Here is a 27,999-nt window from a genome sequence, read left to right on the forward strand (position 1 = left end):
CCTCCTCTGCGGCTGAGAGATGGAAGGGATCCTTCCCGACGCCCACAGGTGGGGGCGAGCCACCAGGAACCAGGCCTGTCAGCAGCATCCCCGAGCCCCCGCAGACCGGAATGCAAATAGCTCCGGGCCCACGCGGCTCCCCGTCTGCTGACGAGGGCTGCCTGCTCCCATTTCTTCTCTTCCTTTTCTTTTTTTTTAAGGGCTGGCAGTTCTGGAAACTTTTTCTGGCTTCTCAGACAACTGTGGCAAAATGGAGTAGAGAGAGGCCCTGGCCAGGCTCTTTCTGCTGCCTCACGCAGGGGCGGGAACGGGGAGTGACTGGTCCCCAGGCCCAGTAGGTGCAGGGCCGGGTGAGGGGACGGAGCTCACCCCAGCTCGGAACCCAGAAGAATGGCATGTCCCCACGCCCAGCCCTTCAGGGGGCCTCGGGAGCCCGCGGCCTGGGTCACCTCCGGCTCCCTTCAGGCTGGGGGCGGCTGCTGCTGCCAGGCTTGGGCGTGGGTGCGGGCGGTGGGCATCCCATGGGGGCAGGGGAGGCGAGAGCCTGAGGAGACTCAGGAGGGGGATCCGTGGACGCGGCTGGCCCGGGATGGAGCTGGCGCGGCCACAGTGGGGGACGAGGCAGGGCACGCAGTTCCCCGGGGTCGGCCTCCCTCCCAGCGCACGGGCGGTCGGAGGAGCTGGAGCCCCCACCCCGGACAAGGTCCTGCTGGCGAAGGCTTCTCCCCGAGCGCGCCCTTCCCCTAGGGGTCCCTGGTGGGTTTCTCCCCGAGCGCGCCCTTCCCCTAGGGGTCCCTGGTGGGTTTCTCCCGGTCACCCTGGTCCGGTCTCCCTCCCTCCCCCGCCAGGAGAGGCCGCTGTCCCAAGGGCCTGGTCGCGTTGGCGCCGGGGGCCGGGTCTCCTTGGAGGGCCTGGCTGCGGCCTCCGGGTGTAGGTGCCTCGGTGGCCACCTCGTCCCCAGGGGGCCTCGCGGACGGGGACGCAGGGCTGCGGGGAGGAGGCTGGCGGGCCCCTCGGGCGACTCTGCGGGGCGGGCGGCGGGAAGCCCGGACTCAGCGGTTTCCTGGGCAACCGGCCTCCTCCGGTGCGGCCCGCGCGGCTCCAGGTGGCGGGAGGCGGCGGTTGGCGGGAAGGGCCGCGCGGGCCGGGGGCGGCGCCTCAGGTAGCAGCGCCAGGTGGCGCCCGTGGGCGGCAGGGCTCCCGGGGAGGCGCCTGTTCCCGCCCGCGCCGGGCCCGGCCTTCCCGAGCTTCCTTCTGGATTCCAGCGCGAAGCCGCCGCGGAAACTCCCCAGGCGGGAATCGCAGCTCCGGGAGCTCTGGGGCGCGGCGGGTCTCCGAGGGCGCGGGCTCCGGCGGGGCGGCGGGGCTCAGAGGGCGGGCGGGAGCAGGCGGGCGGCGAGGGCGGGCAGCAGCAGCGGGAGCAGGGGCGCCCCGGGCGCCGGGGCTGCTGGGGACGAACGTGGCGGGTCAGGCCCCGAAGCCCGGGCCGCGGTGGCCGCCTCAGGCACCAACTCTGGGGTGGGGGTGGGAGGATCTTTCGGGACCGAACTCGCCCCAGCCTCCCTCTTTCTGCTCGATTGCAAAGCTCCTTTCCCCTGCTGCCTTTGCATGTTCATTCTTTCCAGAGAGGCGCCACATGCATGTTTCTGCCGTGGCCCCAGATCCTCCCCTCACCGCCGTTTTGAGCATTTACACTCATTACCCAGGTCCGTCTGGGAGACCTGCCGGGCTCCTGCCCTCCTGGCCCGCAGCCTCCTGGCCAAAATCCTCCCGGGACACCCCACCTGCACTGCTGTGAACGGACCTCCACCCGCCTCCCCAGACCCGCAGCCCCCACCCCGCTCCCTCAAGGTTCTGGGGTGAAGGGGTCTGAATGGCACTAGGGGAGGCGGCAGGGCGGGCCTGTCCTACCTGCGCCCGAGCACTGCTGAGACAACATCCCTTCCAGCGCCGCCACGTAGTCCAGCCCCAGCCAGTCGCGGTAGGTGGTTTTCTCTCCGACAGGCACCGCCCGGACGGTGGCATCCGTGAAAAGCAGGTCTTGGCCATGATAGTTGGAGGAGTCGAACATTTTGAACCCATTCTTATTGTGGTCGTCTCCAAACAGGTCCTGGAAGCACCGCAAGCAGACCTGCTTCTCACTGGGCTCAGGCAGGGTCACCCGCCCGGTGCCGCTTGCTGCAAATTGCTTTACATACAGTGACCCAAAGAGCAAGTAATTTCAGGGCCCCACGACTCTGAATGGAAGTCATAAGCTTGACAACTGATTGGCCTCTGTCACCCAAGCCAGTGTGGGGACACTGGGCCCGCATGTGCCACTGGAAGAGGCGTTCAGAAGCACTGTGGTGCTCCAGCTCCTGGATGCAGGCCTGAGGCCTGAGATGTCCAGGAAGAAAGACCCAGAAACGATCGTGTGGGTGGGATTCCTGAGTGTTCTGCTAGGCCTGCTCAGCATTTCTTGGCCTTTTCCATAAGGCTGTCTCACTCTATCTTACAGATATCTCCCCACAAACCTAAACAATTTCGAGAGGGACTTGTGTTCTGCAACCAGTCACAGAATATCGGGTGAGCTGGGCGTGTCTTCACTGACCCACCCGCCCAGGGATGCTGCACTCCTCTCCACCCTGCTCAGAATCACTGGAATGTGGCTACAGCCCTAAAAGAGCTACTAAAAAGACCAGAAGTAGTATGAGAACTTATGAATACAAATATAAATAAAGGACATCTGGAGAACATGCATGAATGTCTATGTGAGGTGTTAAGTACTGATCAAGGAGGAACCAAGGAGTCAGGTGGCTCTCAGTCTTTTTGGAGGGACTCGCAGATCCTCCTGAAGGTCTGATGAAAGCTGTCAGCCTTCTCCCCAGAAAAATGCACATCCACCCAGGATTCTTCTCCCACATTACTTCAGAGGACTTAGCAACCCCCTAGGGAAACCCAGGGACCCGGAGTAAAGCCCTCCTGGGATAGAGGGGTTCTGTGGGGAAGATGACAGGAAGGAACATGCATCATTTCCCAATGTCAAAGTTTAGGAACAGGCCTGGTGAGCCAGCCAGCTCTGCAGTTCTGTGGTGCTGGTGGGTGTGGAGAAGGCAATTTCAGCATAAGTCAGGGGAGGGGGAGTGGTTAGAAACCAGTGGCTCCATTGTGAGACAACCTGGGTTTAAATTCTAGGTATATTTTGAAAGCACAACCAATGGGATTTGCTGATAGATCAGCTATAGAGCATGAGAGGAAGACTGGAGTCAAAAATGACTCCTGAGGAAATGGAAAAGCTAAAGTTGCTCTTAATTGAAATGGGGAAGACTGAAGGAGGGATGGGAGTCCAACTTTGGACTTGATCCATTTGAGATGACTGTTAGAAACACAAGTCAAAATGTCACGTATGTAGTTAAATATGCAAGTTTGAGACTGAGGTCTGAAGATGTAAATTTAGAAGCCATCTGTATATAGATGGTATTTGATGACATGGGATTAGATGAGATCAAGGGTAAGCTGTAGACAGGGAAGAGGGCTGAGAACTGAATCCTAGGGCTAACAGGTCAGGGAGATGAGGAGGAATCAGCAGAGAAGACTGAGGAGTGGCCAGAGAGTGAGAGGACAGCCAGGCAGGGCTGAGGACCTGGGCAGCTGCAGGGGAAGGTGTTTCCAGGAGGAGGGAGAGCTGTGGCCAGTGCTGCTGAGAGGTCAAGTAAAACGAAGACTGAGAAATGGCCACTGGGTTTAGCATCATGGGTCACTGTGACCTTGACAAGAACAGCTTCGGGGCCCTGGTTGGAGCCTGTCTGGGGTAGTCTCCATCCTTAAGAGAGGCCAGAGGAGAGGACTTGTTAACTCCACAGCAGACCACTCTGGAGGAATTTTGCTTTGAAAGGGAGCAGGATTGGCCGGGCACAGTAGCTCAGCACTTTGGGAGGCCGAGGTGGGCGGATCACGAGGTCAGGAGATCGAGACCATCCTGGCTAACACGGTGAAACTCCATCTCTACTAAAAAATAGAAAAAATTAGCCGGGTGCGGTGGCGGGTGCCTGTAGTCCCAGCTACTCAGGAGGCTGAGGCAGGAGAATGGCATGAACCCCGGAGGCAGAGCTTGCAGTGAGCCGAGATCGCGCCACTGCACTCCAGCCTGGGTGATAGAGCGAGACTCCGTCTCCAAAAAAAAAAAAAAAAAAGGAGCAGGATTACAGCTGCAAGAGGGTGAATGTGAGACCAAGAGGTTAGTTTGTTCTTTAAGGATGGCAGAAACCACAGCATGTTTCACGTTGGTGAGAATGGTCTGACTGAGAAGGGAAAATCAACGATGCAGGAGGCAGAGGGGACAGTTTCTGAAGGGACGTCCTTGCGTAAGTGAAAATCACAGAATTTCCCCCGGGCTTCCTCAGTTTCTCCAGAGGTCTGCTCCAGGTAGACTGAGGCCTCCCAGGGGCTCAGCTTACCTCTGCTGCACACCCCTCAATGAGGCAGCCCCGCCCTGGCTCACCTGGGCCTTGTCCAGCAGTCCATACACGATGAAGATGTTGGTGTCTGGCCGGACCATCACGGCGTGGGGTGGTATCTGTGCCAGGTTGCAGGCTGCAAACTGGGACACCTCGGCTCGGGCCCCGTTGGGACACAGCAGTTCATAGTCCTCTGACCTGAGCTCAGCAGCCCAGGGCTCGGAATTGTGGCCTGAGGGGGGTAAAGCAGTGTGTGTGGGGACGTTCGGGGAGTGGGGGGAAGTGTAAAGAGAAGCTGCTATCCTGGGACCCCAAGGCCTTCACTACAGGGAGGTGGCAACATCTGGCCAGCTCCCCAACCCTCTCCATTCTCCACGTGCTCTGCTGTGTTACCGCGGTGAAAGAACCCAGCTGTGTTAATGCCATTAGCAGGAGCTGCCATTAGCAGGGAGTAGTGAGTACCTACTATGTGACAAGCACTTTACACGTGTTGCCTGATCCCCACAACAGTAATGCAGGGCAGGTGGTGTTGTCCCCATTTTACAGGTGAGGAAACTGAGGCTGTTAATGACTCCCAGGCAGAGAACCCCATCTATGTGTTACATCCTCAAGTCTGAGGGTGGGGTGGCTCCCTGAAGGTGGTGGGTGATTGCCCCTAAGGGCTGAAGTTCTCAAATGGAACAGGGTATAGCATCACTTGTGGATGCAGAAGGCAGCCTCAAGGGTCCTTGCTTGCAATGAATCTCATTCAGAAGGTCTCAGATCAGGCTCAAGAATCTGCACGTTAAACCAGCATCCCAGTGATTCTAAAGCAGGCGTTCCCAGGGCTGCCTGAGAAAATGCTGCCCGCAGGAATCACATTTTCGTGTCTCTGTGCATTCTTAGTATCCATCCTCCTCCCATTTCCAGGAAATCCAGGTGGGCCTTGAGGAGAGCTAAAGACAAAAGGGAAAGGAGCGGCCCTGGGAGGCGGGTGACTCACTGCAAGTGAACCTTCCAAGGCCTCTCCAGCACCTGCCCACCTCCCCTGACCCCATCCCAGACCATGCCATGCACAGACCTGGGACCAGGCAGGCCCGCTGGGCTCATGCAGGAGCACACGGCCCCTCCCTGGGGGAGGGTTTCACGTGTTCTTGGTAGGGGGCTGGGCAGGGGAGCTGGGCTGTGGTAACAGGAAGGGTTCAGGGCCTGGAACCCTCCCTAGCTCTGCTGGGGCAAATGGTCCTACTGCCTTGGTGACCCCCATAGGAGGCAAGATCCAAGTTTTGAAATACTAACTGATGTTTTCATTTTCGTTTTTTTTTTTCCCTGCATGTCTTGCTTCCCATTGTCCAGTCCCCTCCCCACCGGGCCACAGCTGTGCCTTTCTGGGCTGAGTCTCCAGGAGGAGACATGTTGGGAGTGAGTGGAGAAGACTGGGCCTCCAGAATTGTGGTATCAAAGCCTGGGGTGTAGGCAGGGTATGCAGACCGTACAAGCCTTTGGCGTTAGAGGAAAACAGCCTCCGGTCTTCAAAACGGACACAGATTCCTTCACGGAGAACAAGAAGAAGGGGAAGTGATACAAGCTGGGGGAGTGTGTGCTCTGGTAGGACCATGTATGCACGGGGGTCCCGGAGCAGAGCGCTCCTGAGCTCTTTATCCCAGGTGGAGCCCAGGATGGTGACTCCAGGAAGCAACCGCCTGTGGGGTGTGTTGGGCGCGCCCTGCCTCGGTGTGGCTTGGGGGCTGCAGACAGATTTCCTTGCATGAGAAAGTGACCTGCCCAGGAACACAGACCAGACACCGATTGAACTCAAGACGCTGTGGAGAGGCTCATGCCACTCCCACCACACAGCGTGGCGCTACATAAGTACCCCCAGAAGGGGGTCTTTCCAAATCGACTGGGATTGAGTTTCTACCGTTTCGGTGGATTAGGGACTTGAATTCCAGACCAGTAAAGACCGTCATGTATCCAGCACCCCTGGATGTGTGGTCTGAGGTCTGTTCTTACCCTGTGACCCCTGGGGCTCCCAGCTTCCCAGGGGGCACAGCCTTCCAGACTCAGCCTCTCTGAGCTGCTGTTTGGCCCCAACCCAGCATGGTGTGTGGACTGTGCTGAGGATGGGAACAGTCCCCCCGACCTACCTTTGGCCCTGCTCTGGCCCCCACCTACCATTTGTGTTGTCAAAGACGGTTGTGTGCCTGACGAAGGCAACGTCACCCGCATTCTCCACCAGGCACCTGCCACACAGAGGGCAGGGCAGGCGTCGGCAGGAGGGTCCCAGCCTCCGCACACAGCCCCAGACCGCCAGGCCAACCGGGTACCTGAAGGCGCCGCTGTAGCCGTAGTACCGCTCCTGGCTGTTGCCCACACACTTGTTGCGGCCCTGCTCGTCCCCCACGCACAGCGCACACAGCAAGGAGGGGTAGTTCTTGGGGTTGTTCACGGGCACGCAGCTGGCATTGAAGAACTCGCTCACCGCTGGGGTGAAGGGAAGGGCAATGATGAGGGGCCAGCAGCGGAAAGCGTGGCAGGGAGCTGGGCGGGCCGCTCCCCCCAGGTCTGCCCACCCACCTGGCCCTACACTGTAAGGCCACCTGTCTGCTCAGCTCCCCTCAGCTCTGAGTGGAGTGTCTCCTGGAGGATCTCAGCGCGGGGAATGCAGAGGTGCAGAGGTTGTCTAGATGCAGCAACTCCATCACCGAACATCACCCAGCCTTCGCTTGAACTCCCTCAGGGACAAGCGTCTCACTACCTCACTATTTTGTTCCAATCAGAGCAGCTGTCCAGCTGTCTGGGAGTGGGAGCTGCCAACCCTAGTGCCCTCTGTGTGCTTGTGTCAGTGGTTAGAAAAAAAGTGCTTGTATGTTTTCTGAGTTAACAGCCAGGACAGAGGTGTGTGGCCTGTCAGCCCAAGGATCTTGCCAGTTTCCATGAATGTTGTGTGATCTAACACATGGGAAGGGCTTCATGTATGGCATATGGTGGGTGCTTCTGTCCCCAGCTTGTGGAGATACCCGGGCACATATGCAGAAGCCTGGCCACCTTCCAACAAGGTCACCTCCCCAACAGGCTGCGGGTCCCTAGCTAACCCCAGAGAAGGCTTCCCCAGTCTGTGTTCCTAAAAAGGGGGTACCTGTGAGGACGTCGCAGTCCTTGGGCTGGATGAAGCCTCTCCGAATGAGGGCGCCCACGGGGATATCCCAGCCTGCAGCGCTGCCAAAACCGGCGTGGCAGGAGCGCTTGCCCCGAAGCTCATCCAAGGTGAAGGCGTGAGAGCTGTCCCGCCTCACCACGGCCACCACGTAGTACGAGTTGCTGCTGTCTTCCGCTGGGGAGAGAGGGATTCACGCGAGGGGCCCTCATCTGAGAGCCCGGGCAAGTGCCTGGGGGGTCCTTCCTTCAAACCCACACTCCTTCCTGTCTCTTTGCCTGAGCTATGCAGGCCGAAGAGTGCCCAGGCCTGAGGCCGGGGTGTTCCGAGAGCCGGCCCAGCAGAGGCCCCTCCTGCGTCCCCGGTGAGAAGCAGCCTCTCGCCTCCACTTTCCGGCCTTGTCTTCCTCTGGCCCCAGCAGTCCTTCCCCACGGGGGCTTCTTCCTTTCCTTAAACCCAGGTGGTATTTTTCTCACTTCCCAGGAGGAAAGTGGAGGCGCAGCTGAGGCTGCAGAAGCATTTTCCCACAGCCCAGAGATTGCTCACACCCAGGTGGAAGGGACCCAGGCCGCTGAGGTCACCAGTAAGAGGACAGAGGCCAAAGCCCCCGCCCAGGCCCCTGAGAAGGTGCAAATGAGCTGACAGGGGGACTCTGAAGGGCCACTTTCCATGGCTGGTTAGGGCCAGAAGAGGCTGAGGAGGCCCCAGTGGTCCAAGATGGCAAAGCACGAGGCCTGCTCCTGTATGGCCTGGGTTGTAAGCTAAGAAGAGTTTTTAGATTTTGAAAGGGTTATTGAAAGAGAGACTGTCTGTCGTCTGCAAAGCCTCAAGTATTTATCCTCCAATCCTTTACAGAAAGTTTGCCAGCCCCTTAGAGACGTTTGTTGAATAGTTGGAGAAACTGAGGCCTGGGGCAGGCCTGGTGACAGGCAGCCACTATGTCCAGGAGAGAGGCATGGAGCTTCTGAAAACGGCTGAGGGGGGCACTTTTTTACATTTATAGAAATATCCCCACCTCCTGGCTGAGGCCAGGCGGCAGGCCCTGCACTCACGGGCATAGTGCTCCCCGGCTGCGGGAACCAGGCCGTACGTCTTCCCCGCCGTGTAAATGTCCTCGCCACTCAGGGTCACAGCGTCGACGTGCCCAGCCTGAAGGGAACAGAAGAAGCCACTGGGCTGGGGTGAGCCCAGGATGGCTCTGGATGTCGGGGTCCTGTGCCTGTGGAGGCGGCAGGGCCTGGTCTCTTGGGGTTTGTGGCCTTAGGCTTCCTTCCCCTGGGGAATGTGGGTGGGGAGCACCCCATCCTGGCAGTCTGCCCCTTCCTCTCCTTGTGAAGACGCCTGGCCAGGAGCAGAAACACCCACGCAGCACTCTTGTGTGTGGCCACCCAGGGTCCCCTGTGCCCCTGTGCTCTGAGCAAAGCAAGCGCTATCCCTACCCTCATGCTCGGCATGGGCCTCCCTGTGCCCTGCCAGCCCCCCGACAGCCGGGCACCGCCTCTCCGGCACCTGGCCAAGGACCAGCACACCGTGTGGTGCAATGCCTGCCTGTTAAATGCGTGTGCAGATGGAAGAATGACCGGATCTGAAACGATGGCAGTCTCAGGGCCTGGGGAGGAGGCTCCAGGGCTGAGGGATGGAGCTCTCCCTGCGGAGGCAGTGGGAGGGTCCAGTGCCTTCTTCCCAGGACACTCCTGGGTCCTCCACGTCACCTGCACCCACCCTACTTGTCTATTCGGAAGCCTCTTGACAGGTGGCCCCAGGACCCCACCAAGGGGCTAAATGGTAACAAAGCCACAGCAGTGTGATTAACCTCAAGGGAAGGGGATGACAGTGGAGGAGAGTGGGGACACCTGTGCCCCAGGAAGGCGTCCCACACCATTCCTGAAGAGGCATGAAGTGATGGCAGTGGAATAACAGGCAGTGGCATTGATATTTCGGGCCAGGAGGGTGCCCCACTCAGGGCCCTTTGTCCACCGCTCAGACCTCTCCCTTCCTATTGTGCTGTTGGGCAGGACACAGACCCTGCACCGCAGCCCAGGGCCCTTCTGGCTGATGGTCCCTTCCCTGGGTAACTGGCAGGGCAGGAATGGGTGTTACAGCCACACTGGACTCCTGTCTGAGAACCTCAGAAGCTAGAACTGAGGGTCTTTGAGCCCTTTGCTGGGGTTCTGAGGAGCCCCTGAAGTCTCTCCTCTTCCCGCAGGCCCCAGGGCAGCCCCCTGGCCCTCTGTGAGCCCAGACTGAGAGGAGGCTGTCACTCAGAGGGAGCTGAAACCTCCCTCCCTGCACCTCTCCCTACTCTGGCACTCTTGGAACAATAGGGCAGCCTGCCAGGCGTTAGGAAATAAAGACCCTTCCCACCGAGCCCGAGCCCTTTCCACAGTTCCGGTGGAGGCTCCTCTGTCACTGTCACACACAGTTGCACTCAGCTCTGCACAAGGACAGGCTTCCATCGGCCTGCGGAAGCTCCTGGAACACCCTCGCCTCGGGCCTGGGCACTCCTTGGCCTGATGCTGGGGTGGTCTCCACTCCCGAGATCCAGAAGTGTGGAGACAGGGCTGTGGCCTGGCTCAGGCAACGCGGTGTGGGGAAGCTCATACAGCACATCCTGGCTGGTGACTTTGGGCAAGTAACTTCCCCAGCCTCTCTCTCCCCAGTTCCAGACCCAAAAGTGGGGTTGATGGTCACAACAACCGCCAGGGCTGTTGTGAGGGTTACATGAGATGATCCACACAGTGGCCCTCACTGTGCGGGGCATACAGGGAGTGTCAGCTTGCGCAATGTCACTGTCATAGGCCTCTCACCCTGTATTCTTGCCCGGTGTCCTCCTTGTGGCCTTCCGGTCGATGTGGTTCCCTGGCCTGGGCAGAGCTGGCACTGCTGAAGGCCCTGTGCTTGGGGACCCCCTGAGCAGGCCCCACCTACTTGCTCTGAAAACAAAAACTGGGGAGTGTGGACACCCAGGGGCTGACAGCCGGGGCTCTGGGCCGAGGCTGGATACCCGTGACCACAGCAGTCCTCCCTGACTGCAGGGCCTCTGGGGCCTCCCCTGCATCTGGCGTTAGTCCCCAGGCAGAGAAGCGAACCAGGAAAGAGGTGAACAGGCACGAGAAATCAGGCCAGTGCTTCTAGCTGCGGACGGTGAGCCTATTCATGGGGGCCAAATCAATTGAATGGGTCATGACAAGTGTCAGGAAAAAAAGGATTAGAATAGAATACATTAGGAAATAGCGGGTACCGTTTGTGTCATATCTCTGTATATAAAGGACATACATTTTTAAATTTATATCTGAAAGAAAAGTTTTCGTGCACTAGATTGTGATCAGTGCAAAATGTATTCTGAGTGCACGGTGCTGTCAAAAATGCTGAACTTTCCTATGAGAATTCCAATGACATTCTTTACAGAATTAGAAAAAACAATCCTAAACTTTGTATGGAACCACAAGTGACCTGGAATAGCCAAAGCAATCCTAAGCAAAAAGAACAAAGATAGAGGCATAGAAACGGACATATAGACCAATGATACAGAATAGAGAACCCAGAAATTAACCCGCAGTTTTACAGCCAGCTGATTTTTGACAAAGGTTCCAAGAACCTCTTTGGGAAAAGAGTGATCTCTTCTTCGGTGGATGCTGCTGGGAAGAAGCTGAATGTCCAAGTGCAGAATGAACGGGGCCCTAAACTACCCCTCACCCTGCGCAGGGACCAACTCAAAATGGATGAGGGGCCTAAATGCAGAGCCCAAGACAATAAAATTGCTGAAGAGAATATAGGCAAAACGCTTCAGGACATTGGTCTGAGAAAAGATTTTATGAAAAGACCTTGAAAGCATAGGCAACAAAAGCAATAATAGGCAAATGGAATTGTATCAAACAAAAAAGTTTCTGCACAGCAAAGAAAACAATCGACAGAGTGAAATGAAGACAGCCCACGTAATGAGAGAACATTTGCAAACTACTCATCAAACAGGGGATTAATATCCAGAATATACATGCAATGGAAACATCTCAACAGCAGAAAACCATCCAACTTAAAAATGGGCAAATGATCAGAACAGACGTTTCTCAAAAGAAGACACACAAAATGCCAGCAGGCACCACTAAGCATCGGGGAAAAGCAAATCAAAGCCACGGGGAGGTATCAGCTCACCCCAGTTAGGATGGCTGTTATCAAAAAGATAAAAAATAACAAATGCTGGCCGGGCGCGGTGGCTCACGCTTGTAATCCCAGCACTTTGGGAGGCCGAGGCGGGCGGATCACGAGGTCAGGAGATCGAGACCACGGTGAAACCCCGTCTCTACTAAAAATACAAAAAATTAGCCGGCGTGGTGGCGGGCGCCTGTAGTCCCAGCTACTCGGAGAGGCTGAGGCAGGAGAATGGCGTGAACCCCGGAAGCGGAGCTTGCAGTGAGCCGAGATTGCGCCACTGCACTCCAGCCTGGGTGACAGAGCAAGACTCCGTCTCAAAAAAAAAAAAAGAAAAGAAAAAGAAAAATAACAAATGCTAGTGAGGATGCAGCATAAAGGAAACTCTTACACCCGTTGGTGGGGATATAAACCCGGACAGCCGCTATAGAAAACAGTGTGGAAGGCCCTCCACAAACTACAAATCAAACTATTTAATACCATATGGTCCAGCAATCCCACCACTGGGAATCTGTCCAGAGGCAAGGAAATCAGCCTGTGGAAGGGATGCCTGCACCCCATGTTTATCGCAGCACTGGTCACCATAGCCAGGATATGGAATCAACCCAGGTGTCCAACAACAGAGGATGGATAGAGAAAATGTCATTGGCATGCACCGTGGAATACTATTTAGCCATAAAAAAGAATGAAATCCTGTCATTGGCAGCAACACGGACGGAACTGGAGGACAGCGTGTTATGTGAAATGAGCCAGGCACAGAAAGTTAAACACCATATGTTCCACTCATATGTGGAAGCTAAAAAAAGTTGATCTCACAGAAGTAAAAAGTAGAACAGAGGATACTGGAGACTGGGAAGGGTAGGGGAAGGGAGGAATAGGGAGAGTTTTTTTTTTTTTTTTTTTTTTTTTGAGACAGAGTCTCGCTCTTGTCGCCCAGGCTGGAGTGCAATGGTGTGATCTCGGCTCACTGCAACCTCCACCTCCCGGGTCCAAGCGATTCTCCTGCCTCAGCCTCCTGAGTAGCTGGGATTACAGCTGTGTGCCACCATGCCCGGCTAATTTTTTTGTACTTTTAGTAGAAACAGGGTTTCACCATGTTGGCCAGGCTGGTCTTGAACTCCTAACCTCAAGAGATCCACCCACCTCGGCCTCCCAAAGTGCTGGGATTATAGGTGTGAGCCAATGCACCCAGCTGGGAGAGATAGGAGGAATAAGCTCCAGTGTTCTATAGACTGTAGGATGACTGGAGTTAACAATAATACATAGTTTCAAACAGGTAGGACCATACTGCATGTTCTCCACGCAGAGAAATGAGCAATGTTTGAGATGATAGTGTGCTGATTACCCTGCTCCCATCACCATGTATTTTACGTATCGAAACATCAGTATGTATCTCATGAATATGCACAATTATTATTTGTCTATTTAGAAAAATCAGGAAAAAAGAAAAAGTTGAACAATGATCCACGCCCACTCTCTATTGCACAAGGGAAGGCTGAGATTCAGAAAGGGGAAGGGGCTTGCCCCAGGCTACAGGGCGTCAGTGCCCAGCTGGGCCAGCGCTCCTTCTGCTCCTGGCGCCCCTGCTCAGCGAGGAGCTCCCAGGCTCTCCAGGGGACTCACCCCATCTGCCTGTCCCCTGGGGTGGGTGCCGGCCTGGTGGTCGCTCCTCCCTGCCTGTCCCTGTGGGCTTGTTGCAGTAGACACTCTTCTGTTCCCCAGGCAGCAGGGGGCGTGGGTAGTAAGAACCGCCCAGGCACTGCCACCACCCGCCCACCTGGCCCACGCTGCACCTGTGTGACCCCACCTGGATCTGCTCCATGCAGTGCTGGGGGGACTTGGCTGACACGCACTGGATCTCCGGCTTGAGTCGCTGCCGGCCGAAGGCCACGGCCATGTCTCCACACTTCTGGATCTCAGGAGTGGAGAGCACACACCAGCGCAGGAAGGGGGGCAGCCCTGGGGTGGGGCAAGCAAGCGGTCACTGCCAGGCCAGTACCGCCACGGAAGAGCTTGGAGTCAGACCCAAGGGAATTTCTGGGCCTTTCTCCTGTCAGCTGAGTGGCTGGGATAAGTTATTTAACCATCGGATCCCACTTCCTCATACAGAAAAGGGGCAAGTGTGAGGCCTGAGGAAGACCATGGCTGTCGTGTATCTAACTCAGTGTGTGGCACCCATTTCCCTGGCTGGAGGTGGAGGATATATGGGGCCGGGGGGCTAAAGGCAAGAAGCTCACTTGTAGACTACTGCAATAGTCCAGGCGAAAGACAGCGCCTGCGCCAGGGCTGTAGCCACGGGATAGAGGCGGGGAGTAGGAGCAAGAGGCTGTAGAAGAACTGACAGGACGCCATGGCTGTGGATGGAGGGGCGAGGGGACCCTTCCCAAGACAGATTCTGATGGTCTGGATCCTACCCCGCTGTGGCCGGGTGGGGCTTCTGAGGTACAACAGGCCATACAGCTGAAGAGATGCTTCCTCCCCAAAGCCCCAGGGGCAGAGGAGTGGAAATGACAGGTTCCCGCAGAGTCCTCCCTGCTGAGTGTCTTCCCCCGGCCACTTTCCCAGAGAGCCTGGCCATGCCCGAGGTTGAGCTGGGCTGGAGCTGGCAGCAGTCGGGACAGGCGGACTTACGGTTGGGGTCACAGAGCAGACCCTTCATGGCGTGCAGGTACTCGGGGCCCAGCCACGCCTCGTAGGTCTGCGTGGCGATGGGCACGAGCTCCAAGGTGGAGTCCTTGAAGAGCAGATCCTTCTGGCCATAGGCCTCGGAGCTGAACATCTGGAAGCTGCTGCCCTCGTGGCTGAACAGACGCTGTGTGTCAAGGAGTGTGGTACAGGGTGGTGAGGGTGCTGACAGGCCATATCCTTCCCTCCCACTTTGGCCCCTACCTCCTTCTTCCCTGACCTCAGACCAGGCACCCACTCTGAGGGCCAGGTGAGGCCTCCCTCTTCTGCGGCGCCTCTCCTGATCCGCTGCCTCCTTCCCCTGGGCCCTGCCAGTTCTGGGTCTGCTCTGATTTCATTTGGCCTCCTCACGCTCAGCTGTTTGGACACATGACCGTGGCCAGGGGTGGGACAGTCCTGAGGACACGCCGTGGGGCTGGTGGTAGCAGCCTGGATGGGGCAAAACTAACTGAGCCTGGGGCACCAGCAGTCAGAAGTCTATTGCTGTCATAAGCAGCGGTTTTAGCCAAACCTTATTCGCCACATGTAATTAATGGTGTGCTTTGAAAGGCGTTGGTTTTGTTACTTGGTTTGTTTGCACATATGTTTTGGTTTTAGCTCTCAGAGACACAAGTATCAGGAGCTTCTTCTGAGGGTGCCTGAGTCCCTGGGTCCCCCTCCTCTGGGCCCCCCTCCCCTGGCCAGCCCTCCTCCTGGCCAGCCAGCACAGTTGGTTCCTCACTCTGACCTGGCCCGATGCTGGGGTCTGTCCCAAGGACAGTCTCTGGGTCCTGCCCCTCCTGGTCCCACCCTGCTGAGCGACCCCAAGGCACCATCCGGGAAGCTGTGCAGGGGGATTGGGGGACCCTGAGCCCACCTGGCCCTCATTGAGCAGCCGGAAGATGAGGCCCCCATCTGTGTCGGCCCGGACCACCACGGCGTGAGCAGGCACCCGGGCCAGATGGCACTGCCTCCACTCGGTGACGTCGGCCTGGCTGCCATCCCGGCACAGTAGCTCGAAGTCCTGTGACAGCAGGGCCTGGCCCCAGGAGGGAAGTGTCTTCCCTGGGAAGCAGGAAGCCTGGGCTGAGCCAGCTCCGAAAGGGGTTGGGGCGGGTGGCGGGGAAGGCCCAGGAGAGGGAATCTGGGGGTGGCTGGGTGTCATGGACATGGGAACTCAGCATTCAGAAGGTGGCAGAGCTTGGTGGCAGCACCCAACTCCAGGTACCTACACAGACTCTATCTCGTTACTGTCATTTTCTAGCCCTCACCAATTTCTATTGCTGAAGTGAATGGAGGTATCTGACAGTAATACAATACTTAGAAATCAAGATAAAAAGAGTCAGAAAATAAGAAAGGCTTGCTGGCGCGGTGGCTCACGCCTGTAATCCCAGCACTTTGGGAGGCTGAGGCGGGCGGATCACGAGGTCAGGAGATCGAGACCATCCTGGCTAACACGGTGAAACCCCGTCTCTACTAAAAATACAAAAAATTAGCCGGGCATGGTGGCGGGCGCCTGTAGTCCCAGCTACTCGGGAGGCTGAGGCAGGAGAATGGCGTGAACCCGGGAGGCGCAGCTTGCAGTGAGCCGAGATGGCGCCACTGCACTCCAGCCTGGGGGACAGAGTGAGATTCTGTCTCAAAAAAAAAAAAGGCTTTGGGTGAGAGAGATGTACCAAGAGTCTAGGATGAGCTCGCGGCTGCCATGAGGCACTGCGTTTGGCTCTGAGCAGGGGGCAGGGGACCGGGCTCCCGGAGCAGGGGCCACGGTGGAAACAAACCCCGAAGGAATTTACCCACCCTGGGGCTAGAGAGGAAGGGGAAACTCCCGTAACTGCAACTATTCATATTTCTTTCAAGTTGTTTTTTTCTATTTTATTTCCTGTCTTTTGACCCCACCCCCCCCATTTTTTTTTTGAGATGGAGTCTCGCTCTGTCGCCCAGGCTGGAGTGCAGTGGCTCGATCTTGGCTCACTGCAACCTCCGCCTCCCGGGTTCACACCATTCTCCTGCCTCAGCCTCCCAAGTAGCTGGGACCACAGGCGCCCGCCGCCATGCCCAACTAATTTTTTGTATTTTTTTTAGTAGAGACGGGGTTTCACTGTGTTAGCCAGGATGGTCTCAATCTCCTGACCTCGTGATCCACCCACCTCGGCCTCCCAAAGTGCTGGGATTACAGGCGTGAGCCACTGCACCCGGCTTTTTTTCTTTTTTTGAGACGGAGTCTTGCTCTGTCACTCAGGCTGGAGTGCAGTGGCACAATCTTGGCTCACTGCAACCTCCGCCTCCCAGGTTCAAGTGAGTCTTCTGCCTCAGCCTCCCGAGTAGCTCAGATTACAGGTGCGCGCCACCATGCCTGGCTAATTTTTGTATTTTTAGTAGAGATGGGGTTTCACCATGTTGGCCAGGCTGGTCTCGAACTCCTCACCTCGTGTTCTGCCAGCCTCGGCCTCCCGAAGTGCTGGGATTACAGGCGTGAGCCACCACGCCCAACCTCTTTTTGACCACTTTTAACCTAGTTAAGGACATAGTTGACAGGCAATTTTGCATCCTATTTGGTAGAGTATTTTTCCACAGTATTGGAAACTTTCCATAAATTCATTTGTTTCTCAATAGAAAAGAAAATTGGCAAAAGTAACTATTAACACCAAACAGGGATACTGAGAAGATGAATATTAAGGACTATAATTAAACCACAGATGGTCCCACATAACAATATTTTTATGACTTTAAGACAAGGAGGAAAAAAACCTCTACAAGGAAATAGGAAGAAAAAAGACAATTTGTATGGTCATGAAAGCTTTCACTGCAAAGCTATTTTAAAACAAAACCAAAAACCCACACCAGAGTGATAGTTTAGGAAAACTCCACAAAGGTCATTTTTAATGGCCACGTGGTAGTTTACAGCACTCTTAATGATTCAGTGCAGTTCTACCCCCGCTTCCCAACTTTTCTGTTTTTCGGCTGCTGCAAAACCTTTGGTTAGAGCTCTGGGGCATCATTTGTCTTCAGACAAATGCATCATTTAGGTGCTTCCATCAGCCACTCCCGCTTCTCCTCAGCCAAGAACAGTGAAAGTCCTGTCACTTCCCTGCTTTAGACATTTATGCCACTTCTACCCCTTTGCTCTTACCAATCTTTTTGTATAAAGTCACTTAAAAAATTACTTCCTTAGATTGCCTTAGATTACCATCAAAACTTTGAAAAAGCTGCCAGGTGCATGCCTGTAATCCCAGCTACTCAGGAGGCTGAGATGCGAGGGTCAATTGAGGCTGGGGGTTTGAGACCAGCCTGGGCAACATGGTGAGACCCCCATTTCAAAAAAAACCCCCAAGTTTGAAAGAGCTGATTTTTATCCCAACATATCCCTACTCTTTGCCCGTTTTCCGAATTCTCCTTTGTCGGACTCGTCTTGGGGCCTGTGAACAGGAGCCCATTTCCAGGCTTGCCCAGCACTAGAGCGCATCGTCCTACGTGCTTCCTCGTGTGCAGGGCACTCGTTTTCCTCCTTCTCAGACCACGTTTGCCTTCATGATGGACTTTCTGATTTAAAAGGCAATGATTAATAACAGCAAAGAATGACAATGATTTAAAAAAAAACCCCAATCATCAGACATCCTGGGAGAGGCAAAACTGCAGGCAGAACAGTGTGTTTGCTGCTTGCTGGCAGGTGCAGGGGGATAACTAGCAGGGGCCTGAGGAACTCCTGGCCTGAAGGGTCTGCCCCATCAAGATCTCGATTGTGCTGGTGGTTATACAACTGTACGTATTTGGCAAAACTCATAGAACTGTCCTTCAAAAAGAACAAATTTTGCTGCATGTAAATTATATCTCAATTTAAAAAGAGGAACGATCTTCAGGCAAATCTAAATTGAGGGACATTCTATAAAATAACTGGCCTGATGCTTCAAAATGCCAGTGTCATAAAAAACAAAGACTGAGAAACGGTTCCAAGATAAAGGAAACTAAAGCGATCTAACAACTAAACCCCATGCATGGTAAGAGTTTAGGTCCTGGTCTGAAAGAAATGGGTATGAAGGACAGAACTGGGACGGTGAGTGAATCTGCAATATCGGCTATAGATTGGATAACAGGATTGTATCAAAGTTGCATGTCCTGATTTTGATTACTGTGGCTAGGTACACACCTCCTTGTCTTAGGAGATACATACTAAAGTATTCAAGGGGTATGACATAGGTAAATGTACTCTCAAATGGGTCAGAACACACACGCACACACACACACACAATCAAATGTGGAAAAATGCTAAACAGCTAGAATTTGGGTGAAGAATAGAAGGGAGCTCTTTGAGTTATTCTTGTAAGTTTTCCAAAGCTCAGTTCTTTCAAAATTAAAAAACTTAAATGACACGATGGCTCAATATATAACACCAATCTTTGTTTTTTTGTTGTTGTTGTTTTTTTTTAGACGGAGTCTCACTCTGTCACCAGGCTGGAGTGCAGTGGCATGATCTTGGCTCACTGCAATCTCCGCCTCCTGGGTTCAAGCAACTCCCCTGCCTCAGCCTCCTGAGTAGCTGGGATTTGAGGCACCCACCACCACGCTTGGCTAGTTTTTTGTATTTTAGTAGAGATAGGATTTCACCATGTTGGCCAGGATGGTCTCATCTCCTGACCTCGTGATCGGCCCACCTCGGCCTCCCAAAGTGCCGGGATTACAAGCTTGAGCCACCGCGCCCAACCCCAACACCAACCTGTATCTTAAATCTTCCCAGGGATGAGGGACAAATTCTCCAGGCAAGAGGAGAAAAATGCCAGGAAGGGCTGGTAGGTGAGATCCAGTGCAGGGGTTTGCAAATTGCTTAAAAAATCAGCCCCTCATCTTCAGGTGGAACCAGAACCCAATGCTATATTCCAATCAGAGCAGAGCAGAGCTGCTCGCTGACCCCCTTCTCCTGCCCTGTGGGCAGTGGGCACTCCACTGGTGACACCTGCCTCTGCTCTTTTGCGGTTGGGAGTGCTGAGGCTCAGAGATTGTGGGACTTGTCCAAGGTCACCCAGAGACTCAGAGCAGCACTGCACTAGGGCGTTTGATCCAAACTCTGCCATCTAGGGTCCCTGCCCCAGGCCGGCCTGGCCTGACTCCCTGCTCCTCTGGGCCCGTGCCCCTCCCCCACTCACCATCTGTGTTCTCCAGTACCGTGCTGTGCTTCACAAAGGCCACGTCCCCTGCCCCTTCCGCCAGGCACCTGCGGAGGAGAAGCTGTGGGTCTGGATGGGCTGAGCCTCTGCCCCTGCCCATCTTCCACCTCTGGAGGCCTGGCTTGGGCTGTAGGGGTGGCCACGATGGGCATGGGCTTTCCAGTCATGTGGTCTGGGTTCCAGCTCCCTGGCTGGTTGGCTGTGTGGCTTTGCCAAGCTGTGGCCCCTTCCTAGCCCCTATCATCTGTAAAGGGGGGTGGGAAAGCAGCTCCCACAGGGCTGCTCTGAGGATGAGAGGCTCCTTATAATCCAGTATAGACCCTCACCAGCCTAGCTCAGGCCTGTAGGGAGAAGGCACTCCCAGGGCAGCTGCTATTACAGTGTCAGCAGCCGTGACTCTCAGGGCGTCGGTTTTCTGTGTGTTTGTTTTTGTTGTTTTGTTTTTAGAGACAGGGTCTCACTGTGTCGCCCAGGCTGGAGTGCAGTGGTGCAATCATAGCTCACGGCAGCTCTGACCTCTTGGGCTCAAGTGATCATCCTGCCTCTGCCTCCAAAGTAGCTGGGATGACAGGTGTGTGCCACTATGCTGGGCTAATTTTCAGGGTGTTTTGAAGAGCATTCTGTCCTGAGGCAGGGGATTGGACTAGAAGGCCTTTTCATGCCATGCCACAGAATCCTCAGTGGGAGGGACCATTGCCTTTTACATGTTCTGCTGATGTCACTGCCCAGTGTTGGAGGCAGGTTAGACCTGCTGGGCAAAGGGGCTGCTTGGGTCCCCACGGGCAGAAAATACACAGGGATTAGAGCAGGTCGGGGAGGGCGACATCAGGAGAGGGCTCTGAGGCTCTGAGAGAGTCAGAGAGAATGTGTGCATGGCCAAGCACACGGGGCAGTGGAGGGCAAGGCTCTCCCGCTCCGGGGTGCTGAGGACTCTTTCTTCTCTCTGTGCCAAAAACTGCATCCACTCAGATCACATCTGGAGCGTGGGGCACCAGCAGGCTTCCCCGCTCCAGGTGGAAACGTGAGGTAGCTAGAGGGGCCCGAGAAGCTTCCTTTCCAATCCTGCTGAGCACGTTTCCTCCTCTGCAGGCAGATGGAATTGGACCACAAGCTGTTAGACTCTCTTGCATCCACGGAAGGATTACCCAAGGTGCCAGCCGCAACCAGCAGCAGAGACAGGCTGGCCCCAGGTGTCAAGACACACTCCCCCGACCCCCTGTCCCTGCTGGTCTGAGAATGGGGACATGGGAGTGGCCAAAAGGCTGTTTTTTCCATTTTCTTCTCTCTGAGCCCTCACCTCACTAAATATACCAAACATGTTGATTTTATGAGCAAATCCAGTTTGGCGTATTCCAGCTGGATGTTTTTAAACTAACCAGGGCACAGAACTATATAAAGGGTGCTTTGATGAGAATGCAGCCAACACCACCACTTCCCCTCCACGGCCCTCTCTGGGCAAAGGTGTTTTCCCCAGCATCTGTGGCCTTAAGTGCCTCTGCCTGCCGCCTGCGGACTCAGCTCCTGCCTGCCCGGCCCGGCCCCTCCCTGCCCCCACCCCGCTCACCGGAAGGCCCCGCTGTAGTCGTAGTATCTCTCCCTGGGGCTCTTGTCACACACCCCTTCCCCAGAGCTGTCACCCCTGCAGAGGCGACAGAGGGACTCAGAGTAACCGGTCTCTCCTGCCCCCGGGACGCAGCTGCCCCCAAAATAGTCGCTGACAGCTGTGGGAAGGAGGTAGAGAGGTCACTCAGCAGAACTTTCTTCAGAGCCAAGCCAAGCCCCCAGGGTCAGCAGGGGGCCCGGGCTCCCATCTGGACTCTGCTGAGAATGGTTCCACCTTCCAGCTTCAGTCTGAGCAAAACCGGGGAGTGGACCCGATCAGTAACTCCCAAACCGGGTCCACCAAGGCAGCAGTGAGCATTGGGAGCGACTGTCATTTAAAAGTGGTTCGGGGGAACTAAAAATTTCCTCCTAAATGACCACGCAGGATAACGAAGCATCAGCTAGAGGATCTTCTCACTGTGGGTTTCATTTCCAGCTCAGCCAAGTGTGATTGATGACGGAGGGGAAATAAAGAATTACTGAAGATCATTCACTGGTGGACAACCCTTCTCACAGCACAGGGAGGGAGGCAAACGCCCGGCGGCCGGCCTCACGGGGCACGAGGTCAGGGTGGGCTGCCCTGCATGGTTCTTCCGGCCCTGCTGGCACCAAAACTCACGAGTATTTATCCTGTGCCGCGCGAGGAGGCCCTGCTGCCGGCACCCGAGCCAGTCGGGCCGCGCTCATCACCAGCCAGACTGAGCTTTTCCAGGAAGCCCTCTTCCTGGTTTGCTTTTTGTGACCTCCCGGAGGAGTAGATATTTAATAAATATGCCAAGTGCCTGGCGAGCTACCCACACCTGGCCACCAGCTGAGAGGGTGAGGCTTCCAGGCTCTCGTGGGTTTACACGGCTGACTTGGGAGCTTTCTGGGTGCAAGTCAGCACCTTGTTTGGGTCCTGAAAAAATAGCATTTCTGGTCCTGCAAAGCTGAGGACACATTTCTAGACACAGTGACCTGTGCCGGGTCTATACCCGTGGGAAGCATTCCTGGGAGATTCACTGCTTCCCGCTCATGGGCTTGGCCTGTGCCTGGCTGTGCCATGTGGGACACCATGACGGGTGAGCGAGAAGCGTCCCCTCAGGGTCCAAGCGAGCAGGAAGTCAAGCGGCGGTGCCAGTGCGCAGGGCTGGCGGCAGAGTGGAGGCGGGGGAGGCATGGAGTGGGGGCTGCTGCGCCTTCCAGGGATGAAGAGTGGTGGCGAGGCTGGAGGGAGGCTACCCAGTGAAGGGACGAGCGTGGGCCAAGGAAAGGAGGGGAAGGCCTGGGGACCCTCCTGCCCAGCCCAAAGCCCTCACCTTTGAGTACATCGCAGCCCATCACCGAGAGGCGGCCGCTCTCCACCAGGTAGCCCACGGGCACGTTCCAGCCCACTGTGCGATTGATGCCCGTGTGGCAGGACTTCACGCCTTTCAGGGTGTCCATGGTCACACGGGAGCTCCTCTTGACCACAGCCACGGCGTAATAGGAGGTACCGACCTCTAGGAGGGGAGGGGAGTGGGTGAGGGCAGCAGGGAGAGGCCTCAAGAGAGGCTGCACCAGCACCCTGCCTGGGCCGGCTGTGGGAGAGGTGTGTGCACGGAGCATGGCTGTACACATGGATGTGTGCGTAGCGTTCTTGTTACCAAGAGAGCAAGTGGGCTTCATCTACATGTATTAAGAGACCCTGCCCTCTAGCCTCTTGAGGTAGATACGATCCTGAGATATTGATGTATTCATTGATTTCCCCCTCTTCCTTCCCAAGCAGCTGGTGCCTAGCTGGGTCCACATTTGCTCACACCAGGGGAGTTATTTAGCGGGACAGAAAGCAGAAGAAGCCAGCAAGTCCTTGCTTTCCAAAAGCCTAGGCCCCTAGGAGAACTTAGAGGGTTTGGGGGAATGGTATCAGGGTCATGGGAAGAAGGGTGTCTGGGAGGAGCTGGGGAGCCGAGGAGGGGCTTCCCCAGATGAGGGGCGGCGATTTCCTGGGGCTGAAGGAGAGTGAGACAGAGGCAGAGACAGACAGAACTAGCAATGTGGTCCCAAGTCACTCACCACCCTGAATGCTGCAGGGTGCGTGTGGTGGGGCCAGGGCTCTGCAGCCCTGCAAAACGTTCCCCTGCGCCAAGGTGGCTCCAAGGGGCCGTTCAGGCAAACCACAGATGACTCAGCTATAGGAACTGCCATCGCACGAGCGCACACACGCAGGCGTGCACGCATGCACAAACTGCCCGGTGGTGTGGGAGGCCATATCAGAATGAAGTGGAGTTCTAGAACATAAAGCCAGTGTTACTTCTTGCACACCAGGGTCTGGCCCCCGCCAACCTAAGAAGCTCCGTCTGGTACCATCCTCTGACTCACCCACCTTGTTTCTTACCAATCCTCTGGACCGCCTGAGATCGTTGCCGGGCTCAGCTTACCCGTCACCTCCGCAGAGCACCGTCCTGCCTGCTCTATTTCAGTGGGGTTCCTCGCAACCCCCGTTTTCTCTGTCCTACCCTTTCCTTTTCCTCACAGCACCCCCAACGTGTGTCACTGTATTGTTTTGGGTGTTTGTTTACTCTCTGCTCTGTGAGGGCAGGAAGGTCTCGTTTACTGCTGCATGCTCATGACCAGCGGGCAGCAGGTGCTCAGGTGAGGTGTCGAGTTAATTAAAGAGGAAGAGGCGCGCGGGGCCTCAGAGGCAGAGCTGTTTGTGGCTGATGGGTGTGCAGGGTTGGACTGTGCCGTGTGTCATTTGATGGTCATTAATTCAACAAGGAACCAGCCAGTGCTTTCTCCAAGCGAGATGCTGTGTGGAGTTCCAGAGGGTAGACACAGGGGAAGACTGGACCCTCCTCTGGGGACTAATGAGACTGAGCAGGCAGAGGCTTGCAGAGGCCATGGGGGTGCAGGCAACAGAGGCCCTGCTCCAGGGAGGGAGGGGCTCAGGGAGCTCCAGGGAAGGAGGGGCTCAGGGAGCACCTTGGAGGAGGTGACAGTTGTGCTGGACTGTGATGGAGGCCAGGCGCCGGCCAAGCAGAGGTGGCAGGGGAGACACAGGAGCCGGCTGAGCTGGAGGCAGGTCTCGTGTGTGATGCGGGGACTGGGCAAAGGAACTCACAGTTTCCAGCACATACCACATGTCAGGTGGGCACACGGCCCGGCTCATTTAGTCTGGGTGACAGCGCAGGTGTTACCATCCCCATTTTACAGTCGGGGAAGTGGAGGTTGGCCAAGGTCACAGAGGTCATGGGAAGGGGAAGCGCTGGGGCTGTGGAACTGTGCCGCTGCCAGGCAGCACCTCCCTACCGAGAGCCGGGCTTCTGAAGGGAGGCCCGGAGTGTGCAGGTGGCTCGGCATGAAGGACGCCTTGCTCACCCACGGCAGTTACACGCGCAGCACCATGCCCAGCACCACAGCAGGTCTGGGGCAGCCCGCAGTAAGAGCTGAGTGGGCACAGGCTAGGGGGCTGCGGGGCTCCCTGCGGGGAAGAGCAGACTTGGGGCAGCTCTCTGTGTCCCCGGAGCTCCTGTCCCTGGGGAATTTGAGAGAGACTTAGGGCGTTCGTCTGGCTGGGACTCCAGGACTGCCCTGTGGACAGGGCTGATGGCCAGCTCAGGCCAGGCCCAGCAAGGGCAGCCTGGAGAGCTGACTTCCAGCGCAGGCTGTCCTCTCTCCTCCCACTGCACCCTCCTACCTTGGTCGTACACTTCGCCCACCACGGGCTTCAGGCCGTGCTCCTTTCCCGCCTCATAGATGGCTCCTCCATCCAGAGTGATGGCGTCAGCCTCCTGGGCCTGCAAGGAAACATGGCTCAGCCAAGCCTGGCCCAGCCGGCCTGCCCAGCAAAGAACTTGGGGCACCTACCAGATGGCCTGGGGCCCCACCCCAAGCCCCGGAGGGATGAGCCGTCCTTCTCATCTGTCCCAGGAGCCCAACCAGGGCCCAGGGCTCTCCCCCTTTCCCAGACCAAGAATTCACCTTGTTTTCCTAATAATGTTATTAAAAAAAATACTAATCATTGATTTTGCAGGACTCAGATATCATAGTAAAAAAATCACATAGTAGAAAATAGCGCGCAGTGAAAAGTGAGTCTCCCTCGCTTTCTATCCCTCCACCTCGTGCCTCCACCGCTACCCTAGGTTTTCTAGCTTTTTTTCTCTATGATGGTCTATGCTTGGGGTTTCTGCCCTCATATGGAGCCTGACCCACAGCCTTGGCCCCAGTGTGGGCCTGTGATTGGATTAGGTCTTGGGGGCATATTGGGGGCAGAGCTGGAATGAAAAGCCAGCTTTCTCTGCACCCACCCAGGAGGGACGCCACTCTCCGGTGGTGCCTCTGAGGATTGTCAGTGTCATTTAGCAGGTCTCAGCAGACCTGCTCTCCTACCCCATACTCACCCACCTGGGAGTCCAGCCCCTGCTCCTCCTTCCCCAGAAACCACACAAGCCCTATTCTGGAAAGCCCCATGGCAAAATGAGCAAGTAGCTGCCTGCGGCCACTGAGGGGTCACCACCGTCTGCGCCCCCTTGGCAAGCGCCTTTCCTTGCTGGCGCCCCTCTGAGCAGCAGTGGGTCCTCCTGAGGCTCCCACCTCCTGGCCTGGGCCCGGCGGGAGGCAACATGGCCTTGTCGCCACGGAGACTCGGGAGATCCTATCAGCCGGGCCTGGCAGGGCGAGGTCGGCCCCTTTCCCAGTGAATGAGGCTGTTGTGTGCTCCCTCGTGAGTCAGAGCCCTCTTGTCTGGCAGGGTGGAAGGGAGAGGACTCACCGCGATGAGCTGGATGCAGTGGTCGGCCGAGGTGCCCTGGACGCAGAGGAGGGAGGGCTGGATGCCCGCTTCCCGGAAGGCCTTGCTCATGTTGCTGCACTTGTGCTGCTCTGGGTCCGAGGTGGTGCACCACCGCACCTCCATGCCACCGAGCACTGCGGGCAGGGGACTGTGAGGCCCGGCTCCCCCGCCATGCCCAGCCCCGGCCCACCATGGAGGGTGGCTCCAGCAGTTCTGTGTGAGCCCATTCGCCTGGACAGCCAGTCCTCTAGGGCAGCCCTGCCCTCTCACGGAGGCACTAGGTGCAGAGACAGGGGAAGGGCTGGTATTCCTGTGCTCAGGGCCTCTCTGACCAGGGGCACGGCTGCTGGCAAATGGAATGGCTCAGAACCCGGAGGAGTGGGAGGGTCTACAGGTCGCTTCTCAGCTTCCCCCACCTGGTGGGAGCACTGGCTGGGGAGTCTCGGCAGGCCCTGGAAGTGGAAGCTTCTTCCCCTCTCCAGGCCTCCCGAAGAGGGTGCTCGTGTGGGTTCCCTCACCCAGCAGTGTCCCTGGGCCTTCCTCATGAACTGGGACAGGAAAGTGAGGTGAGGGGGCTGTGGGTGGGCCGCCCTCCAGGAGCCCTGCACCCTTGGGGAGTGTCTGCGATTATGCTGGCTGCAAACCCGCCCTCGGTGGGCACAGTGCCAGGCCCTGCCAAGGGAAGACGGCAGGCACAGAGCGGAGGCTGAGGACCCCTCAGGGTAGGTTCAAGCCTCTCTCAGCCTGCTTCATCTTCTGAGAGAGCAGATGAAAACCCCACCTTCTGTGTTGAAAATAAACCCTTGTAGAGAGCCTGAGACACCCAGATCCTCAGTGGACTTCTGCTTATGCCTCAGGATCTGACCGGGTCAGAGTCCCCGAGAGCTCCCAGGCTAGGGGCCCAGAGGAAGGGGTGCTGGAGCCCCTTGGGGCTGATGACTTTCAGGCCTGAGCTCCTCTGCCATTCACCCTGCCCCAGCCAGCACTGCCAGAGAGAGGCCTGTGCTGGAGGGAAACGCATGACTCCCCCGGAAACCAGGTCACCCTCCCGTGGCAGCCCCACCAGCCCAAGGGCCGAGACTGAAGCTTCCTCCACAGCCCTCCCCTCCCCACTCCCGGCGGCGCCCTGGAAAGTCGAACTGCCCTCCCCTCCGCAGCGCTCCAAGCCCCCCACCAGCCAGGCGGGAAACTGCAAAGTTCAGACGGGGCGGGGTGGGGGGGGGGGAAGGGTGGCTTCGTCATCTGCATTGATGAGTGCGTCGCCTGCGGCCACAGCGGTGCCATGAACTCCATCCCCTCGGCGGGTCGCCGCCCACGATCCCCGCGAGCCGCTCCCCGAGGTCCCGCCTCGCGTCCCACCATCCTGGGCCTCGACTCCCTGGGGCGCCGACGCGAGGGGACCCGGCCTCCATCCCCACCTCCATCCCTGCATGTGCGAGGCCCCCCGCGGGCGGACTCCGCGCCCCTCCTGGTCAGTCCCTCTGAATCTTCTCCCGCGGGGGCTCGGGAGAAAGAGCTGCTCTGGCCCCCCAAAGTCTTCCTGAGCTCCTGCGCGCCTCACGAGGGGTGCGGCCCTCTGGATGCTCCTCTCCACGCTCCAAGGCCTCCCTACCACGCCTCAGCCCGCGCTTCTCCTTGGAGCGTCGGAAGCCTCACGTTTTCAAGGCCGCCTCCTCCAAGAAGCCTTCCAGACATCCCCGTCGGCGCTTCCGTGCTAGTTCCCTCCGCCGTCCTCACTCGACCCCGAGCCCCCGTCTCCCCTGGCGCACTCCCCCGGAGACGCAGGCTCAGGCACATCTGCAGCCCCCAGACCTGCTCAGCCGCGCTGCGGCGCCCCAGGACCCCCGCCCGCCTTCGGCTCTCACAGCCGGGCCTCACCGGTGCGCAGAGCCAGGAGCAGCCACAGGGCCCGGCTCGGACCCCGCATGGCGCCGTCGGGGCTGGCTGGGGCCGGGCTGGGTCCGGGTCCAGATCCCAGGAAGTCAGCAGCAGCCGGGCTTCCTCCCTGCTGCCTCCCCACGCTGGCCCGAGCTCCTTAAGTGCGGCCGGGAGTCCCTGGGCGGAATCCACGCCCCTGGGGCCCAGGTCACCTCCCGC

At 57.1% G+C, this 27,999-nt stretch overlaps 1 protein-coding gene and 1 long non-coding RNA gene across 2 annotated transcripts; one reads left to right on the forward strand and one right to left on the reverse strand.

The window, feature by feature from the left end:
* Positions 1–1,303: 1,303 nt before the first annotated feature.
* Positions 1,304–27,997, reverse strand: MELTF (melanotransferrin). The gene is made up of 16 exons (XM_032171965.2): positions 27,781–27,997; positions 25,882–26,036; positions 24,808–24,907; positions 22,448–22,630; positions 21,112–21,268; positions 19,527–19,594; positions 15,263–15,450; positions 14,353–14,533; positions 13,529–13,680; positions 8,625–8,721; positions 7,555–7,749; positions 6,743–6,899; positions 6,591–6,658; positions 4,481–4,668; positions 1,912–2,110; positions 1,304–1,447 (listed from the first exon to the last, which is right to left on the reverse strand). Exons 1-16 carry the CDS (start codon positions 27,827–27,829, stop codon positions 1,368–1,370), a joined length of 2,217 nt encoding a protein of 738 aa, XP_032027856.1. The 5' UTR covers positions 27,830–27,997; the 3' UTR covers positions 1,304–1,367.
* On the forward strand, positions 1,455–2,739 carry LOC131381034 (uncharacterized). Its single transcript, XR_009209448.1, has 3 exons — positions 1,455–1,981; positions 2,108–2,215; positions 2,498–2,739. It is a non-coding gene; the product is annotated as an uncharacterized LOC131381034 (long non-coding RNA).
* Positions 27,998–27,999: the final 2 nt, after the last annotated feature.

The sequence above is a fragment of the Hylobates moloch genome, unplaced genomic scaffold, assembly GCF_009828535.3.
Source record: "Hylobates moloch isolate HMO894 unplaced genomic scaffold, HMol_V3 SCAFFOLD_13, whole genome shotgun sequence".
Lineage (NCBI taxonomy): Eukaryota > Metazoa > Chordata > Mammalia > Primates > Hylobatidae > Hylobates > Hylobates moloch.

Excerpts from the sequence above, each read along its gene's own strand:
- MELTF (XM_032171965.2), bottom strand. The coding sequence starts at position 27,829 with ATGCGGGGTCCGAGCCGGGCCCTGTGGCTGCTCCTGGCTCTGCGCACC. Across the intron at positions 8,722-13,528 it reads ACTGCATGGAGCAGATCCAG|GCTGGGCACGTCGACGCTGT; the intron begins GTGGGGTCACAC and ends TGTTCCCTTCAG. Across the intron at positions 1,448-1,911 it reads TCAGCAGTGCTCGGGCGCAG|CAGCCCCGGCGCCCGGGGCG; the intron begins GTAGGACAGGCC and ends GTTCGTCCCCAG.